General features: G+C 43.0%; 1 protein-coding gene, 1 long non-coding RNA gene and 1 pseudogene across 3 annotated transcripts in view; all 3 read left to right on the top strand.

Annotated features, from left to right (window-relative positions):
* LOC140508383 (uncharacterized) overlaps window positions 1-23,733 on the top strand; it is a 58,892-nt gene extending 35,159 nt beyond the window's left edge. Inside the window, 2 exon segments of the mRNA XM_072616227.1 lie at window positions 21,065-22,578; window positions 22,580-23,733. Coding sequence (XP_072472328.1) covers window positions 21,065-22,578; window positions 22,580-22,757 — 1,692 coding nt within the window. The 3' untranslated portion in view covers window positions 22,758-23,733.
* Window positions 4,724-5,632, top strand: LOC140503159 (TOM1-like protein 2 pseudogene; annotated as a pseudogene).
* LOC140508384 (uncharacterized) lies at window positions 9,897-14,289 on the top strand. Of its 2 annotated transcripts, none has more exons than XR_011968416.1 (3): window positions 9,897-12,303; window positions 13,352-13,561; window positions 14,010-14,289. It is a non-coding gene; the product is annotated as an uncharacterized lncRNA (long non-coding RNA). The 2 variants fall into 2 exon arrangements; XR_011968415.1 differs by lacking the exon at window positions 9,897-12,303 and adding an exon at window positions 12,310-12,486.
* Window positions 23,734-24,553: the final 820 nt, after the last annotated feature.

Genomic DNA, 24,553 nt, shown 5'->3' with positions numbered 1-24,553 from the left:
ATTAATTCAAAGTTGGACTTTTTTCTCTGAACAAAAGTTTGTGGTATTTGGCTCAATACTTGACAAACCCTATCTTTGATTTGCTTCTGTACAAGTTGATTTAATAATAACAATGATAAATTACTATTAATTAGCATTAGTATTCCTACAGTGTCTGCTATGTACCAGTTACTAGCATAAGTGCTTCATAGACATGATCTCATTTGATTCTCTCAACAATGCCTAAAGATACTGTTTTAATCTCCAATTTATAGTTGAGGAAACAGAGGCAGGTTTAAGTTGTATCTGCCTCAGAGTCATAGTGCTAGCAAGTGTCTTGGTGGCTCTTTGGAACTTAAATCACACTGTGAATGTGAGCTAATGTCATTTTCAAATGATTCATTCTACCTAATTTGGAAAACTCTTCTTTTTAACTGGGGAAATAAAAGAAAAATCAGTTTCTTTTCTGCCATCTGAGGGAAGAGGATATATTTATGTGTATGTGTATGTGTGTGAATGTATATGCTTGTTTCTTTAGATGCAGTGACCAGGTTTGAAGAAAATGAGACTACTGCAAACCTGAACATTCCGGTGGAAGAGTCTTGCCACCTTAGATTGACGAATGATGGCCCTAATGACTTCATTTTGAGAAAAACTTGTGACTGATATCAAGACAGATAATTTTTTTAAAAATCACTTTGAATTTGACAAAGTGGGAAAGAGCTTAACACAATATTCAGCTCTAAATCATGGTAAGACCGTGACCCCAAGGAATGACTGTGTTCAGTACAATAAATTTACTGAATAAGTAGAGGTTATTCAGTTGGTTGGTGTTTTTCATTATTGAAGAGGACCAAAATGACATCACTATGTTGGAGTCAAGGTATAGTATGTCTAACTGTGGCTGATCAGACCAATACAAGCTCAGAATGCTCCACCACAGATCGAGCACGAATAGTCCATGTGAACATTTGAAGTGGTGATGTCTCTAAATTTGTGTATCTCATATTTCTTTTGAACTACTACAATTCTGCTTTGCTCATAGAGTACAGTGCCCTCTCTGATGTAGGCACACCATGCTGGGCAGTCCTTTGTCAGTCGCTCATGTCATGCAATTAATTCCAAAGTTCTTAAGAGAGACCTTGAGAGTGTCCCTGTATCACTTCTTCTGACCACTATGTGAAGTCTTGCTCTGTGTGAGTTCTCCATAAAACAATCTTTTAGGAAAATGTACACTGGGTTGTCCATGTTGTTCAAATGCCAGTGGTGTTTGAATCCTTGGCAATTCAGTTTGAGAAAGCATTTCAGTGTTTAGTACCTTATCCTGCCAGGTGATCTTCAAACTCTTCCTAAGACAATTCAAATGAAAGGGATTCAGTTTCCTGGCATGGTGCTAATATGCTGTCCAGGTTTCACAGGCATACAACAATGAGGTAAACACAGTGACTCTGTAGACCTACATTTTGGTAGGCAGTCTAATACCTCTTCTCCCCCACACTTTCATTCAGAGTCTCCCAAACACTAATCTAGATCTGTCAATGCACTCATCAACTTCATTATCTATGTGTACATCCTTGGAAAGTATACTGTCAAGGTAAGTGAACTTATCCACAGTATTCAAAATTTCTCCATTTACTAGAACTGAGGGCTGTACATATGGATGATTCAGTGCTCACTGGTGGAGAATCTATTTTTTCTTGGTGTTAATTGTTAAGCCAAAATTAGCACAAGTAGTAAAGAATTGATCAATACTTTGTTGCATCTCAGCTTCAGAGGCTGCATTGAATGCACATTCATCTGCAAACAAAAAAATCATGCACCAACTCTCCCTCCAATTTAGTCTTGGCTTGTAGCCTTATTAAGTTAAGTAATTTACCATTAGTGTGGTAGCTGACCTTGATGTTGTTTTCATCCTCATTGTAGGCATCTGACAACATTGTTGAAAACATCATGCTAAAAAGCATGGGGGCAAGTACACAACCTTGCTTTCTACTTCATTGGTAATTGGAAAAGTACAAGAGCATCATCCATTATCCAGAACCTGGGCAACCATGCCATCATGAAATTGACATACAATACTGATAAACTTCTCTGGGCAACCAAATTTTGCCATAGTTTCCCACAAACCCTCACTACTGAGAGTATTCAAAGCCTCAGTCAAAATGATGGATGTTGTATACAGACCTTTGTTCTGCTCTTGGCACTTCTCCTGGAGTTGTTGGGCAGCAAACACCATATCAACTGTTTCTTGGTCCTTTCTAAAGCCACAGTGGCTCTCAGGTAGATGACCATCTTCCAGGTGAAGGATTACCCTATTAATGAGGACTCTGGCAATAATCCTGCCAGCAATGACTAAGAGAGATGACCCACCCCCACTTGCTGTAATTGTCACAGGATAATCTATTTCTTTTACCCTTATAAAATGGACAATGGAGGCATACGTGAAGTCTTGGGTGATAACTTCCCTTGCCATATAACCCAGAAGATTTCAGTGAACTTTTGTATGAGCAGTGGGTCCCCTTGTTTTGTAAATCTCAATTGGAATAGAATCAGCATCGGGTGCTTTGCCACACAAAATGAACCTAACGGCATTTAAAACCTCTTCTTCAGTTGGAAATTCAGCTAGAGAGGGATTGACTTCCACTTGAGGAATACAATTAATGGCTTCAGCATTGATTAAGGATGATCTGTTGAGACCACTATGGAAGTGTTCAGCCTCTCTCTCTAGTATCATGTCTTTATCAATAATCAATGGGGCTCCACCAGCACTGAGTAGCTGAGATACACCACATGTCTTCAGCTCACAAATAACTTTCAGGGCATCATAAAAGCACTTTGGATTGTTACTTTCGGTGTAAAACTGAACTTCATCCACCTTACTGAGCCAAGAATCCTGCATCTCTCTAAGTTTTGCTTACACTTCACTTTTGATAGAATTAAATGCTGCCTTCTTAGAGGTAGATGAACTATCCTGCTGTTGTATGCTATGGACTTCTCATTTTTCATTTATTGGCTTCCAAATTTCCCCATCATTTTTATCAGACCAATTTTGATATCTATGAGTGCTTTGACCCAGATGAGTAATGACAGTGCTGTACACCTAATTTTTGAAAGTTGCTCACTCCGTTTCTGCTCCACTGTTGCCAAAGATGTGTTGGTTCAGCTTTCCCTCCAAGTTAGGAAGAACGGTTCCCGATCAGAGAAGCACTCTAATCTGTTGACATTAAGTCTTCTGGTAGTCATCTTGGTTTGGGGCAACCACTTTTGTAGACTGCAAATAAATATTTAGCTTGGAGGAGTTCTAAATCTATGATCAGTTCAGCACTCTGAGTCACACATCACCTTCATCACTGTTAGGTTCTGTCTTTTTTCCTTGCAATGACATAATCTATTAAATGCCAGCGTTTGCTTTGGGGGTCCATTCATGAAGTTGCATTGTGTTTAGGTAAACAGAAGATAGCATTAGTGATGAGGTCATGAGATGCACAAATCTTCAGTAATAAGTGACCATTGCTGTTGCTTTTCTGACTCTACTTCTCCCATGAAGAAGAGACATTTCTGAATAGCGAAAGAGCTCATCACCAAACAGGGGACAGAGAGGATCACAGAAAAGAAAGTGACACAAAAAAGCATCTAAAATTTAAGGGGAAGCAATTAACTGAGAAAATGATTTGCAATAAGTTTGCTCATAAAGGCCTCATATTCAAGGTATAGAAAAAGTAGAACTTGATTATATGCATCCATGTAAAGAATAGCTGTGGTGGGACATTAATGCCACAAAAAGGCACAGACAGCTTTAGTGAAACCTTGAAAGAGTTGGATGAACTCCTGCAGGCTGCAGGGAGTCATTGATGATGATCACAACCTTGCGAAGGCCAATGGCTTTGGAAGATGTCACACCTGATTACTGTAATGATCAGGAACAGCAAGGGAGTTACAAAGATCTGCCTCATGATCCACAGCGGATGGATACAAAATGTACATTGGAAAGGACACTTTGGGAAGTGGAGAGTGTGGAAATTTATTTTTCTTGACTAAATACACTTGTTACAATTTTTTTTTTTATTTTTGGGTAGGAGAGAATAGAAGTGTGTGTGGGACAAAGATTAGAATTGTTCCCCTTCTCATTCCTCATCCCACCCCCCAAATAATGAAGGTGAGTGATGGATTTTAATAATGCTTTCATTGAGATAAGATTTTATTTTCACCTTTTAGGAAATTGATAGATGACTGCTGTCTCTTTGTTCTCTCTTCAGTGATCACACTAATACTTTCCTTCAGAATACAGAGTTCTTGCTGGCTTCTCACACACTCATCATAGAATTTTCTTAACATATCACTTATGACATTTCTGACAAAGAGGAATTTCATATCACATTCTCTCTTACTCACCACAGATTTTCATACCTCAGTGATGAAGCACAGAACTCCTCCATGCTTTCATATGGAGGCATTTCTGCAATTTATTTCAATATGATTTTAACTTCAAATATAAAGTGCTTTTCTCAATATTCCATTGAGTTCTTAATGACTATAGTTTCAAGTATTGGCTCTGAACTCTTTAAAAAAAATTTTTTAAACTAATACAGAGGAATCAGGTAGGGGTAGAGTACTGGTAACCCTGGAACCTTATTCTCATATGGGTTGAGGAGGACACAACATACATACATACATACCTAATATATATTATAGGGAATTTTAGATGAGTGGATAAAATAAGGAATGAGAGGGTAAAGGATAGGGATAGGGTGAAAAGAGAGACTGGGAGGAAAATAGTGAAATCTCAGTCCAGGACAACCATAGAGGGTAGTTTTGATGCTGGCAGCCAGCATCTTGGTCAGAGCCTCTGCCACCTGCAGTGCTGTCCTCACAAAATGGGGATTTTCCGGGGAAACCCATTCAGCATTTTAGTGGGACAATGCCTCGGAAAGGCTACAGATGAATCTTTACAGAGTGAGGACTGGATATTGAATATGGAGATCTGTGATACCACTGATGAGACAGAAGAGGGTCCCAGGATGCCCTGTGGGCCCTAAAGAGGAGGCTCAATGGAAATGGAAACTACAGAGAAGTGATGTTGGCATTGATAGTTCTGGAGACTTCTGTCAAGAACAGTGGCCATCAATTTCACATCCTTGTGGCAAATTACAATTTCATTGATGGTGTCTTTGTAAAAATCATCCCCCCTAAGAACAATCCTCCTACTATTGTCCAAGACAAAGTACTGGCTTTGATTCAGCCTTGGAGTAGTTTTTGGAGTAGTTCTGATCTCACTGCTGTGGTGCATATTTATGAAGAACTGAAAAGAAAGGAGATTAAATTTCCCATGGCAGTCTTAGACTCCCTTTCTCCAATACATACACCACAGTGGAGCATCCCTGAAATGGATCCAGCAGCAACTATGCATAGGTCACAATCCCAGCAAAGAATGAGCTCCATATCCTCTTCTGAACCTTCTCCTATGCCATACGCAGCTCCTCAGGCCCCATTTTTTAATGTGATGGGGCCAGTCACTGTGAACTCAGAACAAATTGCCAGCCTGCACAGTGAACTTGGTGATGTTAGAAGAATCTCAAAAGTCTCATCTAAGATGTTAATAGAGATGGTTCCTGGGCAAAAAGACTCCTCCAGTCTTGAGCTGCTACATGCCTAAGGGAAGAGGACTAGAGACTGTCTGTGGCAATGGAAAATCAAAAATCAAAGTCATGGTGAGGAGTACCTCCTATCTCTTGGTAAAGAGGTGATTGATTGGAAGAGCAGAATGGGATGTATTTTCAGACATATCCAATGTGTCAATGTTTTCTTTGACTATACTTTTCTGTTATAGGGGATAACTTGGAAGGGATATATTAGGTAGTGATAGAGATGGGAGGAAAAAGTAAAGAAAATATAACAATACATTTTTAAATACAGAGATTTACAAAAATTAACTCTGTATTGGGCGTAAAAATCTCACACATTCCTCAAAGCAGAAATATTAAACACATCATAGAACTGATAGGTCAAAGATCATAGAAATCATAGAAAACATAGAATCATAGAAACAATAGAAAATTTCATCAAAGATATAACAACATTAAAACAACAAAACAGAATTTTTAGGATGCAGCTCATGTGGCCCTTAAAGAAAATTTTATCTCTCCAAACACTTTGACCAGCAGCAGAGAGGCAGAACAGACCGATGAATTGTGCATGCAACTTTTAAAAAATAGAAAAGCAACACATCAAAAACTCTAATTAAGCACCAGATTGGATATTCTGAAATTCAAAGAAAAAATTAACAAAAATGAAAGCAAAAAAATTAATAACTACAACCGGGAGCCTTAAAAAAACTAATGAAATCAATAAACAGTCTGATTAAAAAAGAGAAAGAAAAATCAAATAAAAAGAATTTACAACAATTGAAGAGGAAATAAAGGAAATTATCAGAAATGGTATTGCCTAATTGTATGCTAATAAACTGAAAACTCAGAGGAAATGTGTGTATACTTAGAAAAATAAAAAATACTCAGATTAACAAAAGAAGTAGAGTATTTAAATAACCCAGTATCAGAGAGGAAAAAACTGATCTGAGCAATTCATAAAGGAAAAATCCCCAGGACCAGATGAATTTACAGATGAATTTGATCAAACATTCCAAAACAAAATCCATTATTATATAAACTGTTGGTAAAAATAGGAAAAGGGATGCTTTCAATCCTTTCAGATGACCAAAGTCTTTTCCTTGGAGAGTCTAGAACCAGAGAGAATGGCCCCTGGCAACCAGAGACCCTCATTCCAGGTGAGTGTGGTTCATCCACAGACCTGACCAGCATCAGCAATCCTGGAATTCTAAATAAAATACTAGATTGGAGGTTACAAAAATATATTACAAAGATTCTACAGTGTGACCAATTAGCATTTCTACCACCTTTTTACCAGAAGTGGTTTAACATAAGGAAAATTATTCATATGGTTTATTATATCAATAATACAAATAACAAAATTATTTCATACATTAATAGTGGAAGAATAAGCTTATGATAAAATATAATGGATTTTTCCTTAAATTGATGAGAAGCATTTACCTAAAACTGTCAACAAGCATTGCTTGTAATGGAGATAAGCCAGCAGCCTTTGCAGTAAGATCTTCTGTTCAACAAGGATGGCCACTGTCACCAATATTATTCAACATTATATTGGAAATCCTGCAGTAGCAATAACACAAGAAAAAGAAACAGAAGGAATCAGACTAGGGAATGAGGTAGTATCCTTTTGTGTGGATGATATTATTATATCCATGGAAAATCCAAAAGACCCAATTAAAAAGTTAGTTGAGACAAAAATTATAGGAAAGAAGCAGCATATAAGGTAGGCTGACACGAATCATCAACATTTCTACGGCTGTGGTCCTTCATTCTCAAAGAGGACCAAAATGACATCACTATGATAAAGTGAAGTTTCAACGTGTACAACTGTGGCTGATCAGACCAATATGAGCCCAGAATGCTCTACCACAGATAGGGCAAATTTAGTCTGTGTGAACAGTTGGGGTGGTTACTCCAAATTTGCGCATCATATGTTTCCTTTGTGCTGTTTCAATTCTGCTTTGCTTGTAGAGCACAGCACCTTTCTGTTGTGGGCACACCATGCTCAGTAGTCTTGTGTCCGTGTCTCCCACGTCACACAATCAAATCCAAAGTTCTTGAGAGAAATTTTGAGAGTATCTTTGTATCACTTCTTCTAACCACATGATCGCCTGCCCCATGTGAGTTCTCCACAAAATAGTCTTTTTGGGAAGCATAGATTTTGCATTTGAACACCATGGCCAGCCCATTAGAATTGTGCTCTCTTGTTGGGACTGGAAGCTCAATTCCGTGTGGACAGTCTCGGGCAGGTAAAAGTGGGACTTCTAAATCTTAGAGTCTTACGAGGCCCTCCATGAACAGCGGGGGTTCGAGAAGGTCAGACCGAGCTAGCTCGGCTAGCTCGGGTATTTCCGCCTCTCCCCCGGAGATACCTGATGGGTGGAGTCTCCCTGCCCTCGAGGTCGTCCCGGATTGGAGCACACCTAGTTACCTAACAGCACGGTATTGAGATGCAAACTGTGTGGCTGAAGATTAAGTAGGATTGAGGAAGCCTAAAAGCTCTTAGCACGTGTGGAGCCAAAGAGAAAAGTAGGGCTCCGCTTCTTTTCTTTCCTCTCTCCCCTCCCCTCTCTCCGCTTCCACTCTTATTCCAATCCCGCCCTGGCCTCTCCGGCCCTTCCTTACAAAATTCTCGGAGGTCGTTTAACTCTATTGTGACCCCCGCCTCCCTGCATTCCCTGTGAAGTTTCTCAGCCCAGACCTCCTGTTCCTCTGGCTTTATTACTGGCAATTGATTCCTCATCCCTGCCCTTTTCCCAGGGGTTTGGGAAGCTTCTCTCCCCTTTCTCTCCTTCCGAATCTAGGATTCGGGACTCGCTTCTTTCACAGCCCCTTCCGGGTGTACCCCAAAAGCACCCAGGATTATCTACGCTCCCAATCCCTGTTGGGACGCCAACTGCCAAGCCTAGAGGCCTGTATTGGGCTACCCGAGTCTTTCTTACCTGTCCAGGTCTTCGGCTGGCCACGCCGGATGCACGTATGAGAGAAAGGACGTTCCAGAGTCAAACAGGGGTTGAGCTTTATTACAGGGTTTCGGTTACAAGTGCAGGGGGTCTTCTTTAGGAGGAAATTTCCTAAGAAGGCTAAGCTTAAGGGAATGGAAGTAGAAGTACAAGCGGGGGAGAGAGGGGGAGGGGAGAGAGGAAAGAAAAGAAGCGGAGCCCTACTTTTCTCTTTGGCTCCACACGTGCTAAGAGCTTTTAGGCTTCCTCAATCCTACTTAATCTTCAGCCACACAGTTTGCATCTCAATACCGTGCTGTTAGGTAACTAGGTGTGCTCCAATCCGGGACGACCTCGAGGGCAGGGAGACTCCACCCATCAGGTATCTCCGGGGGAGAGGCGGAAATACCCGAGCTAGCCGAGCTAGCTCGGTCTGACCTTCTCGAACCCCCGCTGTTCATGGAGGGCCTCGTAAGACTCTAAGATTTAGAAGTCCCACTTTTACCTGCCCGAGACTGTCCACACGGAATTGAGCTTCCAGTCCCAACACTCTCTGAAGCATAGTTTGAATGCTTCTGAGTTCAGCTCAAGCAAGGACCTCAGTGTCTGGTACCTTATCCTGTCAGATGATCTTTAGGATCTTCCTGAGACAGTTCAAATGGAAGTGATTCAGTTTCCTGGCATAGTGCTGGTAGACTGTCCATCTTTCACAAGCATGTAAGAATGAGGTCAGCGCAATGGCTCTGTAGACCTTCAGTTTGGCAGTCAGTCTAATATCTCTTCTCTCCCAAATTTTTCTTCAGAGCCTCCCAAACACTGAGCTAGCTCTGGAAATGCATGCATCATCCTCAATGTCAATGTGTACATCCCTGGAAAGTACCCTACCAAGGTAAGTGAACTTATCCACAGCATTCAAAACTTCTCCATTTGTTGTAACCAATGATTCCATGTATGGATAGTGTGGTGGTGGCTGATGGAGCAACTGTGTTTTCTTGGTGTTAATTACTAGGCCAAAATTAGCACAGGCAGCAGAGAATTGATCCATACTTTGTTGCATCTCAGCTTCAGAGGCTGCACTGAGTGCACAATCATCTGCAAACAGAAAACCATGCGCCAACACTCCCTCCACTTTGGTCTTGGCTTGTAGCCCTTTCAAATTGAAGAACTTACCATCAGTATGGTAGTTGACCTTGATGCCATGTTTATCCTCATTGAAAGCATTTGGAAACATGGCTGAAAAGATAATGCTAAAAAGCATGGGAGCAAGCACACAGCCCTGTTTCACTCCATTGGTGACTGGGAAGGCATGACAGCATTGTCCACTATCCAGAACTGGGGCAAATTTTTTTTTTTTATTTTTAGTATTCTAGTGTATTCATTCATTTATTTATTTTTTATTTTTATTTTTAACACAGTTTATAACAGATAAAGCAATTCAAACTTTTGGTCAGGTGATACATCTTTTTAAAACATTTACAATATGGACCAAAAAAGAATTTTTTTTTAAACATAAACCAAGACACAGATAATATTTATGTTGCTAACTTCACAAGCTCTTGACCTAATTGTCTCCACAGTATTACTAAGAATAAAAGGACCCTAACTTAATGTTGTTGGTCTAAAGTCCTATGCCTAATAGCTTAATTTTAGACAGCCTCAAATGTTCCTCTACCCATAATCTATAATTGAATAGATCTGGTATTAAGCTTACAAACCTTTGGGCAACCAAATTTTGACATAATTTTCCATAAGCCTCATGACTAACAGTGTCAAAGGCCTTGGTCAGATCTACAAACGTTGTGTACCCACCTCTGTCCTGCTCCTGGCATTTCTCCTGGAGTTGTAGGGTGGGGAATGCATTAGAGACCTGAGCACAGTGACAATGAAAAGCCCATGGGCCTCCAGAAACTGCCAGATCAAATGGGAAGATTCAAGGAGAATTCAAGGAGGTTCAAGAGTCTGTACCCCATCACTAGGGTGCCATCCCCAGTTTTACCACTGGGTCATAATGACCTAACCTACATATCTCACCCAAACTATTGGGTGGAGGCAGAGCTCTGGGTCAAGGGTCACTGAGGCTCTGCCTGGTCTCATCCCATTTGGGATCCCAAGTCCTTTCTACCTTCTGGTCTCTGCAGGAGAATGGGGGAGGGTCATGAGGTCAAAGGGAAGGAGTTAGAGAGGGTGGCAAGTCCTCTTCCTACTCAGACCAAGGCCATTTCCAAGCCTGATCTTCCCTGCTCCCCTCCTACTGAGGTGGAGTCTCTCCCATGAGGTCAGAGCAGGGCCTTTGTAACTGTTCTGGGAGCTTACCCTCTGTTATCCCTGGCAGACCAGCATCCATCCTAGTAAGAGAAGGCAAAGACACTGTCTATCCTCCTCTGACATCCTTCTCTTTCCCCAGGTTAGCTTGCAGAGACCAAAGCCTTCTACAAGGAGAGAGCCTAGAACCACAGGGGATGGCCCTTGGCACCCAGAGACCCTCATCTCAGGTGAGTGCAGTCCATCCACAGACCTGACCAGCATCAGCAATCCTGGAATCCAAGAGAGCCAAGGAAGCTTTATCCTGTTAGATGTAGGTTATCCTTGGCAGTGCTGTCAGCAGAGCAGAAGTTGTCCTGCTTCTGCTCATGTCTTCCTGCCTCAGGACACACACACCTTCCCAGGTCTCTCTGAATCCCTCCCATTTGCCATTTCTTAGGTCAACAAGCAGTTAGAAAGTGGCTCCTCTGTGCCAAACACTGTGCCAACATCCTGGGGATACAAAGAAAGGTTGAAGCCATGACAGTTTCTGTCCTCAAGGAGTTTATTCTAATGGGGAGAGAACATGCCACCAGCTGGGTCCAAACAATCTCTGCACCCTGAGAAGGAAAGCTCAGGCAGTGTCAGGGACCAGACAAAGCTTGTATTCAGAAGGGGAGACTTTAGCTGAGACATGAAGAAAGCCAGGGGGCCCACGTTGGGGGAAGGCCATCCACAGGGTCAGGGGATGGAGGGTCGTGGTCAAGCATCACCCAGGTCAGTGTGCCTGGGTCAGAGAGGAGGGGGAGGGGAGGAGGTGTGAGAAGACTGGGAGGGGATGGGGCTGGTTACATTGTATCTGCTGTGCGCAGGGAGACACAGCTTTCTGATCCCGTCCTGAGGGACCAGAACAAGAGGGCTCGAGTGTGTCTGAAGCCACATCTGGCCCGATTCTGTCCCCTGGGTCACCAGACTTCCTTAAGGAGTGAGAGGTTTCCCCTCCTGGGGGCCCCCCTGCTCCCCCAAAGAGCCGGTGTCGTATTCTCCCAGGGGCCCATGAGGAAAGAACTGAGCCCCGGCCTTCCACCGGTCAGCTGCTGGCCTCTGCCTCAGTTTCCTTCTCTGTAAGAATGGGATGACGACACAGCAGCACCTCCAAGGCCTTTGGAGGAGAAATGGGGCAAGAGGCACTTATTAGGCGCCCACGGTGTGCCAGGCACCGGCCTGGGGGGGCAAATCCAGAGGGAGGGGCCCTGCCCTCCAGGGGCTTACACTCTAAATACGGACCGTACGGAACCGGAAGCAGAGTAGGGGGTTTGGGGGGAGAACGCCCGGACCGGGCCTAGAGAATGACGTCGCCCCTCCCCGACCCCATCTCAGTCTCGGCCCCTCCTCCTGTGGCAGAACCCCAGGGCATGCTGGGAATCCCGGGGTGCGCAGGCGCAGCTTCTCCGGAGGTTCCCGGTTGTCGGTTCGGCTCCTGGTTCGGCTCTTTGTTCTGTGGCCGCCGCCGGGTGAGTGGGGGGAAGGAGGTTGGCGCAGAGGGAGGGAGTGCGCAGGCGCGGCCCCTGCTCCCAGCCCCGTGGGGAGGTGCGGGGGGAGTGCGCAGGCGCGGCCTGGGGTCCCCGCGCCGCAGGGCAGCCCCTCCTCCTCCTCCCTCCCGGCGTAGCCCGAAGACCCCGGCGGACCCGGCTCGGGTTAGTGAGCGTGGGAGCGGCCGGACTGGCCTGGGCCCGGCCTATGGTGTGGGAGTGCGTGTGCAGGAGAGGGCGGGGCCGCGGGGGTGTGTGTGGTGGAGGAGGTGTCTGGGGGGTAAGTGCCGGTGAGCTCGAGCTGGTACCGGGGTGGGATTGCACGTGCGTGGGGGCGTGGGCTCCGGTGGGGGAGGGGCCGGGGCACACTTGTGTGACGTGGGGGAGGGGAGGCCCCTTACGGGGGGGCCCCCCATTGGGCCTCCGCTTCTCCCTCGGGCCCCGTGCGTTTGGGGGGAGGGGCAGGGCTGGCCTTTGGGGTGACCCCCCACTTCCCGCCCCTCACCCAGTCCCCTCCAGCCTCAGCTTTATTGTAAGAGGAGGGGGAGCAGCCCCCCACCCCGCGTCGTCCTGGGGTGTCCCGGGGCCCGAAGTCCTGCTGAACCTTGGGCCAGGGGCCTCAGGCTTGTCCCGTGTGACTCTGAGGATGGAGAGGCCAGTGGGGGAGGGGTCCCCAGAGCCCCCCCCTTCAGCCTGGGAGCAGGAGGGAGGGCTCAGGATGACGTCATCAGGACTCCTTTTCTGAGGACACTGGGAGAGACACTTTGTCCTGGTAGAGAAATACAGTGACTTTTCCATTGCTGCCAGCTTCCCGAGGGAGTGACGCTGACCTCAGTCTGAGCATTTATTAAGCGCTTACTGTGTGCCAGGCGCTGTGCTAGGAACTAGGGATGCTATGCCAGCAAAAAGAAATACACTCATTTTTTTTTTTTCTCTTTGAGTTGTTTTTCAGTCCTGCCCAACTCTCTGTGACCCCATCTCGGGGTTTCTTGGCAAAGATCCTGCAGTGATTTGCCATTTCCTTTTCCAGCTCATTTTACAGATGAGGAAATGGAGGCAAAGTGAGTTGCCCAGCGTAACACAGCTAGGAAGGATCTGAGGCCAGACTTGAACTCAGGAAGAGGAGTCTTCCTCACTCCAGGCTGGCACTTTATCCGCTGTGTCACCTGGCTAACCCGTCTGTCCCCAAGGAACATCCCTTCTAAAGTGGGGGAGGGGAAGAGAACACCTGGAAGAACAGGTGAGACAGGAAACACAAGGAAGAGCATAGAGGACAATGACAAGGGGGAGGGAGATGGTGGAGGAATGAGGGAGGGAAAAGTGAGGCAAAAGAGGGACTTAGAGAATGGAAAGTAGTCTTGATTTTGAGACCTAACCCAGACCTGCACAACTTGGCAGTAGGTAGTGGCCAAAATTAAAATAGGCTAACGGTCTTTGTCCTGTAGATAGGTTAGACTAGAGATAGACTTGAGAATGGTTGGTTGCCTTGGGTCACATGACAAAGAGGAGAGGGCTCATTTTTCCTCGGCTGCCAGAAACCCTTTGATTATGGATTCATTGTGCAGGTCTGTCCTAGCCTGACCCTACCTGCTGTCTCCTTTTTTTTTCTGTTGGAGTCTATCCCCTGAGTGCAAAACCAGGGGCTTGATCATTCCTCTGAGACCTCACTCCTCTGTAAATCCATGTAGGCCAACCTCCTGCCTCGGAAGAAAAAGGAAAGACATCTCACCTTCTAGGATCCTTGTCCTTCCTCAACCCAGCCTACCAAGCATCAAGAAGATATGGCCTCTGGGACCCAGAGCCCCCCAGCCCAGGTGAGTGCAGCACATCTCCAGACTTGACCAGTATCACCCAACATGACCGGTTCCATCTTCATGGAGGATTGTCTTTGAGGCTGGCCATCTTTTTACCTATGGATCATTTCTTTACAAGAATTGATATAAAATTGAAATAAAAGTAGGAACCACACTGCCCTACTCTCTTCTTCTGTTTTGAAGTGTTTCGGTGACACTAACCACTCCCAGCCCCCCAAATTGCTGCACTCTCTGTGTGTTTTTTAGGTTTCCCTCCATTACAACTGAGTGACAAGGGGAATCACTTCACTCAGTCCTTATCTGTAGGTAGGCTTCATGGCTTTGCTCTTGGCCAGGGCTACAAGTCAAGGCTTGATTTTCTGGACACAAGAAAGTGACATCCATGATGAACACAAACCTTAGCCGTGTGTTGTGTTTGCAGTTGTTTCTTCTCAGAAAGCCGGGTGTTCAGCCTTTACTGGCACACTGCTGCCTGGCTCCCTCCTACTTTAGGGGAACGGACCTTAGGTTGGTGTGCTCTAGGGATCCCAACAGACCCTCTTCCTCCCTCGTGTGAGGGCGTCAGGAAAGCTGCCAATCCCTTGTGGTCTGGACAAGAGGAAATGGGAGGCAAAGCATGGAAAAAGTGGAGAGAAGGGAACTGGCAGCTCACCAGTGGGAACAAAAAGGGACGGGGCAAATGGCAGGGATGGGGAGAGAGAGTGGCTCTAGGCCCCCAGCCCAGGGACAACTTTGGAGAATGATTAAGAATGAAAAGTGAAGAAGAGGTCTGGTAGTATGGCCCAGTCAGTCATCCAGTGAATCTGATGGGACTCCTCTGTGCCAGGCACTGGACGAGTTGTGAGGGGCAAAGCTATAGATAATGGAATAATCTCTGCTTCCATTCTAATAGAGGAGTACCCCTAACAATAGAGGGAATACCTTCCAGAGAAAGAGGAAGAAAGCCAGTTTGTAAGGGGTTGTTAAGGAGTGAGTGCCAAAGGGCAGTAGAGAGTTCAGACAGATTTTTCAGGGAGTTTGGCCAAGAAAAGGAAGTGAGATTAGATGATGGCTGAAGGGGTGGTGAAGGTTTAGGGGAGGTTTCCTTAAGAATCAGGGGATGGGTACGTTTGAAGTCAGTAGGAAGAGGACCAGCTGATAGAGAAAAGGTGAAAATTTGAGACAAGGGGAGGGGAGGTAGGCATGATTGAGGGTGCAGATTGCTGGAGAAGACAGCAAGGGGTGGGGGACATCAGATGCCTTTGTAGATGGTCGCCCTTTCTGAAGACCAGGCTCCCATTTTCTTACAAAATGGAGGAAAGAAGCCAATGTAAGGTCACATGGAGAGAATCTGAAAAGGAGAGAATGCAAGCTGTTACACTCAATAAACACTTCTGAAGTGCCTACTGTATGCTGGACATTGTACTTAGACAAACAGCAGCATCTGCCCTCAAGGGGCTCACAGCCTAAGGGGGAGACAAGCACCAACATGTGCTGACAATCTGTAGACATGGGATATATTTATATAGAGATATAGACAATGGGGTATAATTAATAGAAAAAAGGCACTAGAGTGAAGAGGAGCTGAGAAAGGCTTCCTGTAGAAGGTGAGAGTTTAGTTGAGACTTGAAGAACCCCAGGAGGCTGAAATGAGGAGGCAGAGAATTCCAGCCATTCTGGAGAGCCAGAGAAAATGCCCCAAACCAAGAGATGGAGGCCCATGTCATTGGATCTAAGAAGTAAGGGGTTAGAAGAATGAAAAAATAGATGATGTCTAGTTCACAGAGGGCTCTTAAAGTAAAATTAGTCAGCAAACATTATATGTAATGAGAACAAAGTAGATGCATTTCCAGTAAGATCAGGGATGAAATAAGGATGTCCATTGTCACCACTGTTATTCAATATGGTACCGGAAATGGCTACTTCCCTAAAGGAGCTTAAACTTTATTGAGGAAAGTAAATACACAAAAGGAAGTTAACAAGAGGAGGGAGGCAGATGACATCAGATACTGGGTCATGGTGAAGTTAGAAGGCCCAAAGTAGTCAGCCAGGTGAGAAATGGGGAGATCTGTGAGCTGGACCTCCTTAAATGGAGGTTTGTACTTCTCAGCCCCACCCTCTAATTAGAGACACAGAGGAGAGTGATGAGATTTAGTACCAAGGCTGATGTGATCCCAGTGAGTGATGAAGACTGATGGACAAGTCCCAAGGTAGTGGAACTGGGTGAAAAATCTGTCCTTAAATGAAAGCTTGGAGTTCATGACCTCACCCCACAGTGGTGAGGGATGGATATGAGAGAATGGAGAAAGAAAGAAGGTTGCTTCTGTTGGGAACAAGTTAGAGATTCATTCAGATATTAATTTTCAGTCAGTCAAAGGACAGTCTTCCTATAGTGATTGCTCACACGAGTAAATTCAGTGCAGTGAAGGATTGTAACCTCAGGAGACAGCCCAGTGAAAAGTAATGCTTTTTAAATTCTTAGCAGTCTCAGAAAGTGAAAAGACTCAGGAGCTCAAAAATAGTAGTAAAGGAACCTAAAAATGAAATCTCAATTATAAATAGAACAGAAATCAATGTTTTAAATAGGAAATCAAAATGGTGAAAAAGTACAAGATTTTTATCCACGTGAAAGAAAATCGCTCCAAAACAATAGAGCCTCCAAAAAAGAGAATCATATTCTAGAAATGGAAGAGCATCAGATACCAAGTGCATTGACCAAACATGGGAAGACATAAGATGTTTTGGCTATGAAACATCACACCCATCCTAAGCCACTAATATAACTATAGGTATTTCTTCTGCACTTGACTGGAAACAATCCCAATACCACTTATTTCACTCCAAATTGTGAGTAATGTGTCTCAAGAATCTTCTTCGTGCTTCTCTGTAGATAGGATTTTACTTCAGCCTTTTAAGAAATTAAGTGGATAATTCCTTTTCCTTTACTTTCTCATGATAACTGGTCAATCTTTTTTTCCCCAGAATACATAGTACTTGCCAGCTTCTCACAAATCCTTCATAGAATTTTCTTAACTTATTGCTTATGACACTTCTGACATATCATCTTCTCTCCTCCCCCACAGACTCTTGTACCTCACTGATAGAGCACATACCTTCTCTCTGACTTCATAGGGAGAAGCATTTCATAGTAAGACATTTTTCCAACTTTTATTATTCCAACATGATTCTCACTTCAAATAGAAAATGGTTTTTTAAACACTCCATTGGGCTGTTATTGATTATGGCTTCAGCAGTTGGCTCTGACATTTATAAAGGTGATAGGAGTTTTGGGCAAATCCCTTCCGTGCTTCAGTTTCCTCCTGTAAATTGATGAGGATTGGACTAGATGAATTCTGGAGTCCCTCAAGAACAAACCTTGTGACTTTTGATGATTTAGGAGTTGGTGACATTCCGGGATGTGACCGTGGACTTCACCCAGGAGGAGTGGTGCCTCTTGGACGATTCTCAGAAAGAGCTATACAGGGAGGTCATGGTGGAGAATGTCCAGAACCTGCTGTCCCTGAGTAAGGAGCATTTCCTCTGGTAACTGAATGTGCCATCAAAGGAATGTCTTCATTCCCTCCCCAGTGTGTAGGGTTTCAGCATTCATCAGTTAATGAAAAGGCAAAAGTGCTGGTCATTCACCAGGGTCCTCCTGGTGCCTGGTTTTCCTATCGAATATATTTGAATCACATCATTGGAAGCTGGGACTTTCCTATGTTGCTTCTGAAATTGTCTTTTTCCTATTTTTGGGAGTTTGAGGTCAAGATTCAAACCAGTGTTACAGAATCTCAGACTTGGAACATGGAACTAATCTCAGAGGTTATCTTCTAATTGGATATGAATTTTGTCTTTGAAGATTGCTCATGCAGCCTTTCCTTGACACTGGGTGGTAAAGGGAACTCTCTACCTTTCAAGGCAATCTCTTTCTCTTTGGCATGGGTCTAGACTTTAGAACAGTCTTTTCATTAATAGGTATCAAGCTGTAGCTCCTTGCTCCTAATCCTGCCTGGATATTGTCATTTGATCCTCACAACAGCCCTGTGAGTTTGGTACTATTATGATCCCGTTTCATAATTTATAGAACTGATGCCAGCAGAGGTTACGTAATCTTCCAGGGGCACACAGCTACCATGTCGTGCAGGCTGGTTTGGACTCTTCTTTTTGACTCCAGGTTCAGACCTCTTACCACTGCCTCTGATTTCTAAATAATGAAAGCTATGGAATACGCCCATCCTTCTGTGAAAGAGGAGAATAAAGGTGGAATTTTCTAATTCCCAACTGGCTGCATGGTCTCTGCTCCCTCCCAGGATCCCAGTGATCAATACCAAGTGAACCATCCTTGAAGTGTGCTTAACCATCTTGTGGTCCTTGCTTGCATGTCTTATTTCCCAGAAGAGGATGAAATCGCATATTTCTCTCTGTCCTTATGTCTTATTTATTCTATATTCCCAGGACTTCCAGTTCTTAGAGAAGATCTGATCTCCCCTTTTCATCAAGGGGAAGCACCAGGGTTGCTAGAGCCAAATGACCCAAGGTACTCCTGGCCAGGTGAGTGAGATGAAAGCAGGTATATGAGGGCTGTTGTCGTAAGAGCCATGATTGTGTTGTAATGAAGAGAGGGCTAGACTTGGAGGCAGGTCAAATTGAGTTGGAATTTGTTTTTAGACACATTTCAGCATTGGGATCCTAGGCAAATAATTGAACCTCTGAGCCCTTGTTTCCTCTTCTATTATGAAGGAGAAGGGCTCAGACTCCTTGGCCTTCTCATACCCATCTAGTGATAAGTCTTTGGTCCCCAAGAAGTCACTGTTTGGAGCTTTTCGTTAAAGCTTCCAAGAAGGCCTGAGGGTGTCCGGTCCCAAGTTTGCTAGATAGAAGAAAGTTCAAAGTAGAATGTAGTCTTCACAGTGAGATGAGGGGCAATGGGAGTGTTTCTGTAGAGTGTCTGTGATGGCCCAGGATGGTTCAAGATGACTTGTAATGTATTACGTGTATGATGATCGTGTTTTTCAAAAACCCTTCCATCTGTATTGGAAGAATGCACACATTTCTGACTTCTTGATGTGATAAGATTGCAAGGTAACCTTGGCCTGAGGCAGCCATTCTGGTGCAGTGTAAAGAGGGCAGTTGAGGATACATGCATACCTGTGATCATCCACTGGAAACTGTTTTGCGCTTGTATGTCAAACTTTTATGGTAACGTGGACACAATTTGAGGGCAGACTAAGAAACCAAAACAATACGTTTCACTTAGCTGTGGTCAGAGTTTGAGGGAATCACTGCATGAACATCAATCATTTTCTGCCTCATTACTATGATTTAGAATCACCGCACAAAGAAAACTAATAGGCTTCAAACATGCACTTACTTCTTGTCCCAAGGAAAAAATATCTTGGTAAGACGACTGAGCAATTCTTTTCTGTATAAAGTACCATTAAAGAATTTTTACCTAAAATCCCTTGGACACCATCATGAGTCTCCAAAGGCTGTACAAACCACAAAATAGGCCATCTTGCTAGAGGACCAATAGTGAATCATGCTGTTCACTTCCTGACAGAAAGATAATGAGTTCACAATATTTTATAAAACATCATATTAACACTTAGTATCAGTGTAGCAAATGGCATATCTCTGCATATGAGTAGAAAAGAAGAAAAGTTGGGTGTAACACTGAAAATTATTACATAATAGTTAAGAAGAGTAAACCTGTTCCACAGCTTAACATGAAATTTACCACAAATGACCATGAGGTAGTGCATCCACACTAGTCAATACAGCAGGGAGATTACCTGAGACTGACAAAATTAGGAGTATAGACAACAACAGGCATTGGAAGAAAAGATAGAAAGTGAAATGGAGGAAAGCCATCAGGTACTGTGGAAAGAGCACAGTCAGTCACAAGGTTTGAATTTTAGTCTCAGATACAAGGACAGTGGCCAGGTAACTCAGTCATTATGACCTCTAAGCCTAAATTGTGAAGGGGAATGAGAATGCTGGGCCTGCCTATGTCGCAGGTTTGCTGTGAAGATGCAACATTATATGTGAAGCTCTTTCTAAAATAAACCATCTGAGGATGTGACTAGGTGGCATTTCCAAACATTGGTTTTGCTTGTTTAAATTTGAAAATAATTCTTTTTGACTGGGAAATAGAATATAGATCTTTTTATTTTTGCCACCAGAGGAAAGAGCATACATTTATGTACATCTTTCATTGTATGTGACTGTTTTCTTTAGATGCAGAGATCAAGTTTGAAGTAAATGAGACAGTTACAAAGCTGAGAATTTTTGTGGAAGAATCTGACCAGCAAAGATTCATGAGTGATGGTGCACGTGACTTCAGTTTGGGAGAAATTTACAACTCTAATATGAAAGTGGATAAAAATCCAAAGAGTTACTATGAAGTTGATGAAATTAGGAAGGAAGCCAGACAGTCTTCAGTCCTAAATTATTCTAAGAAAATTACTTCAGAGAATGACTGTATTCATGATAGCAAATATAGCAAATGCTTTCCTGAACAAATAGGGCTTTCTCATCTCCTGGAAAAGCCTCTCGAAGTGCAAATGTATCAAGGTAATCAGCAGGAAATGACCATTAGTGGAAGTTCTGATGTCATTAGACATCAGAAAACTACTGGAGAAATGCTTTATGTAAGTAGTAAAGGTGAGAAGGTCTTCAAGCAAAGCTCTAACCTTATGATTCATCAGAAAGTTCACAGTATAAAGAAGCCTGATGAATACAGTAAATGTGAAACAACCTTATCCCATCATTCATCTCTTCCTCATCATCCTAGATTTCATACTGGAATGAAAACATATGCATGTAATCAATGTGGGAGGGCTTTTGATTGGAACTCAGATCTTATTAAACATCAGAAGATTCATGTTGGAGAGAAGTTTTATGAATGTGGGAAGGGTTTCTGCTACAAAGTACTCCTTATTGGCTATCAGAAAATCCCCATCAGAGAGAAACCTTATGAATGCAATCAATGTGAAAAAGTTTTCAGAAAAAGCTCCAGTCTTACTGCACATCAGAGAATCCATACTGGAAAGAAACCTTTTGAATGTAATCAGTGTGAAAAGGCTTTCAGAAAAAGCTCTAGTCTTGCTGCCCATCAGAGAATCCATACTGGAGAGAAACCTTTTGAATGTAATCAATGTGGAAAGGCTTTTACACAGAGGGCCAATTTTGCTACACATCAGAGGATCCACACTGGAGAGAAACCTTTTGAATGTCATCATTGTGGAAAGATATTCAGACATAGTTCCAATCTTGGTAGGCATCAGAGAATCCACACTGGAGAGAAATCTTATGAATGTGAACAAAGTGGAAAGACTTTCACAAAGAATTATCTTGCTGTACATCAGCGAATCCACACTGGAGAGAAACCTTTTGAATGTAATCAATGTGGAAAGGATTGTACAGAGAGGGTCAGTTTTGTTACACATCAGAGAATCCACACTGGAGAGAAACCTTTTAAAGGTAATCAGTGTGGAAAGACTTTCACACAGAGTCCCAGTCTTGCTGGATATCAGAGAATTCACACTGGAGAGAAGCCTTATGAATGTAATCAATGTGGAAAAACTTTCTCATTGAAGGGCAACCTTGCTGCTCATCAGAGAATCCATGTTGCAGAGAAACCTTTTGAATGTAATCAATGTGGAAAGACTTTCCAAAGGAACTCCCAACTTGCTGCCCATCGGAGAATCCACGCTGGAGAGAAATCTTACGAATGTGAACAATGTGGAAAGGCTTTCACAAAGAGCTACCTTGCTATACATCAACGTATCCACACTGGAGAGAAACCTTTTGAATGTAATCATTGTGGAAAGGCTTTTACACAGAAGACTAATTTTGTTACACATCAGAGAATCCATACTGGAGAGAAACCTTTTGAATGTAGTCATTGTGGAAAAACTTTTACATGGAGGTCCACTCTTGCTGCACATCAGAGAATCCACACTGGAGAGAAGCCTTATGAGTGTAATCAGTGTGGAAAAGCTTTCTCGTTGAAGGTCAATCTTGCTTCACATCAGAGAATCCATTCTGCAGAAAAACCTTTTCAGTGTAATCAGTGTGGAAAGACTTTCACACAGAGCACCAGTCTTGCTGCACATCAGAGAATCCACACAGGAGAGAAGCCTTATGAATGTAATCAATGTGGAAAAGCCTTCTCATTGAAGGGCAATCTTGTTGTACATCAGAGAATCCATACTGCAGAGAAACCTTTTGAATGTAATCAATGTGGAAAGGCTTTCAGAGACAAGTTCCATCTTGCTGGCCATCAGAGAATCCACTCTAGAGAGAAATCTTATTAATGTGAACTATGTGGAAAGGCTTTCACAAAGAGCTGTTTTGCTGTACATCAGTGAATCCACGCTGCAGAGAAGCCTTTTGAATGTAATCGGTGTGGAAAGACTTTCACATAGTGTTCCAGTCTTAATGCACATCAGAGAATCCACAATGGAGAGCCCCAGTCTTGCTGGATATCAGAGAATTCACACTGGAGAGAAGCCTTATGAATGTAATCAATATGGAAAGAATTTCACAAAGAGCTCTTGACTTCCTTTTGATCAGAGAATCTACACTGGAGAGAAACTTGAGTGTCATATACATGACAGAGCTTTTAGTTACCACTCTTAGGTTATTTAACTTAGGAGAATTCCCGCTGGAGAGAAATCTTAGGGAAATAATGTGCTGAAGACTTCACTTATTTCTCATCAGACTATTCATATCATAGAAATGTTATCATTCACTAATGAGGAAAGATTCAAATGGAGTTCAGAGCTTGTTCAGTATTAGAAAATTAGTTCTCATGAGTAGATCTATAAGGACTCAGTGAGGAAGGCTTTCAGCCAGAGTTCCTCTTTTACTTTACATGAGAGAGTTCCGTGGAGAGAAGCCTTAACAATGTGCACAAGGAGGATGTGTTTTCCTCTGGGGGAGTCTTATAAGTAGGCAATGATATTCATATTGGAATGAAGGCATACAAAAGCAGTAGTTGGGAAGGGCTTTAACTAGAGCTCATGCTTGACTGTGCATTGGATAAATCATTCTGGAGATAAAACTGATGGATCTTTTCAACAAGGGAAGGTCTTTAGCTGTAACGTAGACTTCATTAGACCTCTCAACAAAAGAGACCTCATTAAATAGCCCAGATTTTCCACTGTGCCTAAAACACTACAATGAATGTTTCCCTGAAATCCTAGTGTTTGCTATTGCTCCTCAAAGTTCACATCATTTATATGCTATAATTTTTTCAGCTATTCCCCATTTAATTTATACTTTGTTTCCTGCCCACAGAAGGCCCTCATATAATTTTGGTAACTGTTGGATATTTGCTTCTGTAATGCTTTAAGTAGCTAGGTGGTTCAGTGGATGAAATGCTGTGGCTTGAGCTGCAGGATCTGGCACTGACTAGCTGGATGCATGTCCCTGGGGTGGGGAGTGGGGGCAGGAGAGGGAGGGGAGAGGCAAGTCATGTAACCTATTCCTGCCTGAGTTTTTCCATCTGTAGAATGGGGCCAGTAAGAGCACCTACCTCCCAGGTTTGAAATGAAAATTAAATGAGACTGTTTGTAAAATACTTTGCAAGTATTAAATCACTATGGAAATTCTAGTTGTGGTTTTGTGTGTGTATGATGATCATTTCTTGGATCCTAAGGCTCATAGTAAAGTCAGGAAACTAAAACATATAGGCAATTTATTCATTTCCTTCAAATTCAGTTTGATATTCAGAAAAAAGTAGAGGAGTGCAATAATTGTAATGGATAGGGCACTGGATTTAGAATCAGGGAAAACAAGCTCACATCCTGACTTAGACACTTCTTAGTTCTTGGGGAAGGAACCTTTCTTTGCCTCACTTTACTCATCTAAAATGAGGGTGACGTGGGATTCAGTGGCTTCTCTGGTCCCATTCTGACTCTTTATATATGTTCTCATCAAAAGTATATTCACATGTCTCTTTCCCATAGCCTCTTTCAATATTCCAGGGAAGCAGGTATCACAGGACCAAATCTGAAACTATACCAGAAAGTGGTAGTCATCTTAACTATTTTATTTTACTTAAAAATAAGGATCTTGAGAAACTGATCAGATATGTAATATACAAAATAAAATGGGAACCTAACCCTAACCTTATCTTTAATCAATTCAAAGTCCTCAAACCATAGGGCCAGTACTTACTATCACAAAATGCTGGCAACACTGGACATTAGTCTGGCAGAGAATAGATAGGGACCAGTCTCACACCATCAACCAAGATTATGTCCTAATGAGTACATGACTTAGATATAAAACATCATTTCAAACAAATGAGAACAATCTTGAAGAGATACTGTTCTTGATAGTGGAAGATTTAATCTCCATGGAATAGAGAGGAACACAGGAAATAAAATGGGCAATTTTCATCACATGAAAAACATCTGAAGTTTAAAGGA

This window comes from Notamacropus eugenii, chromosome 5, assembly GCF_028372415.1.
Source record: "Notamacropus eugenii isolate mMacEug1 chromosome 5, mMacEug1.pri_v2, whole genome shotgun sequence".
NCBI classification, from domain to species: Eukaryota; Metazoa; Chordata; class Mammalia; order Diprotodontia; family Macropodidae; genus Notamacropus; species Notamacropus eugenii.
The sequence above is the reverse complement of the archived record's forward strand: the minus strand, read 5'-3'. Positions and strand labels throughout refer to the sequence as shown.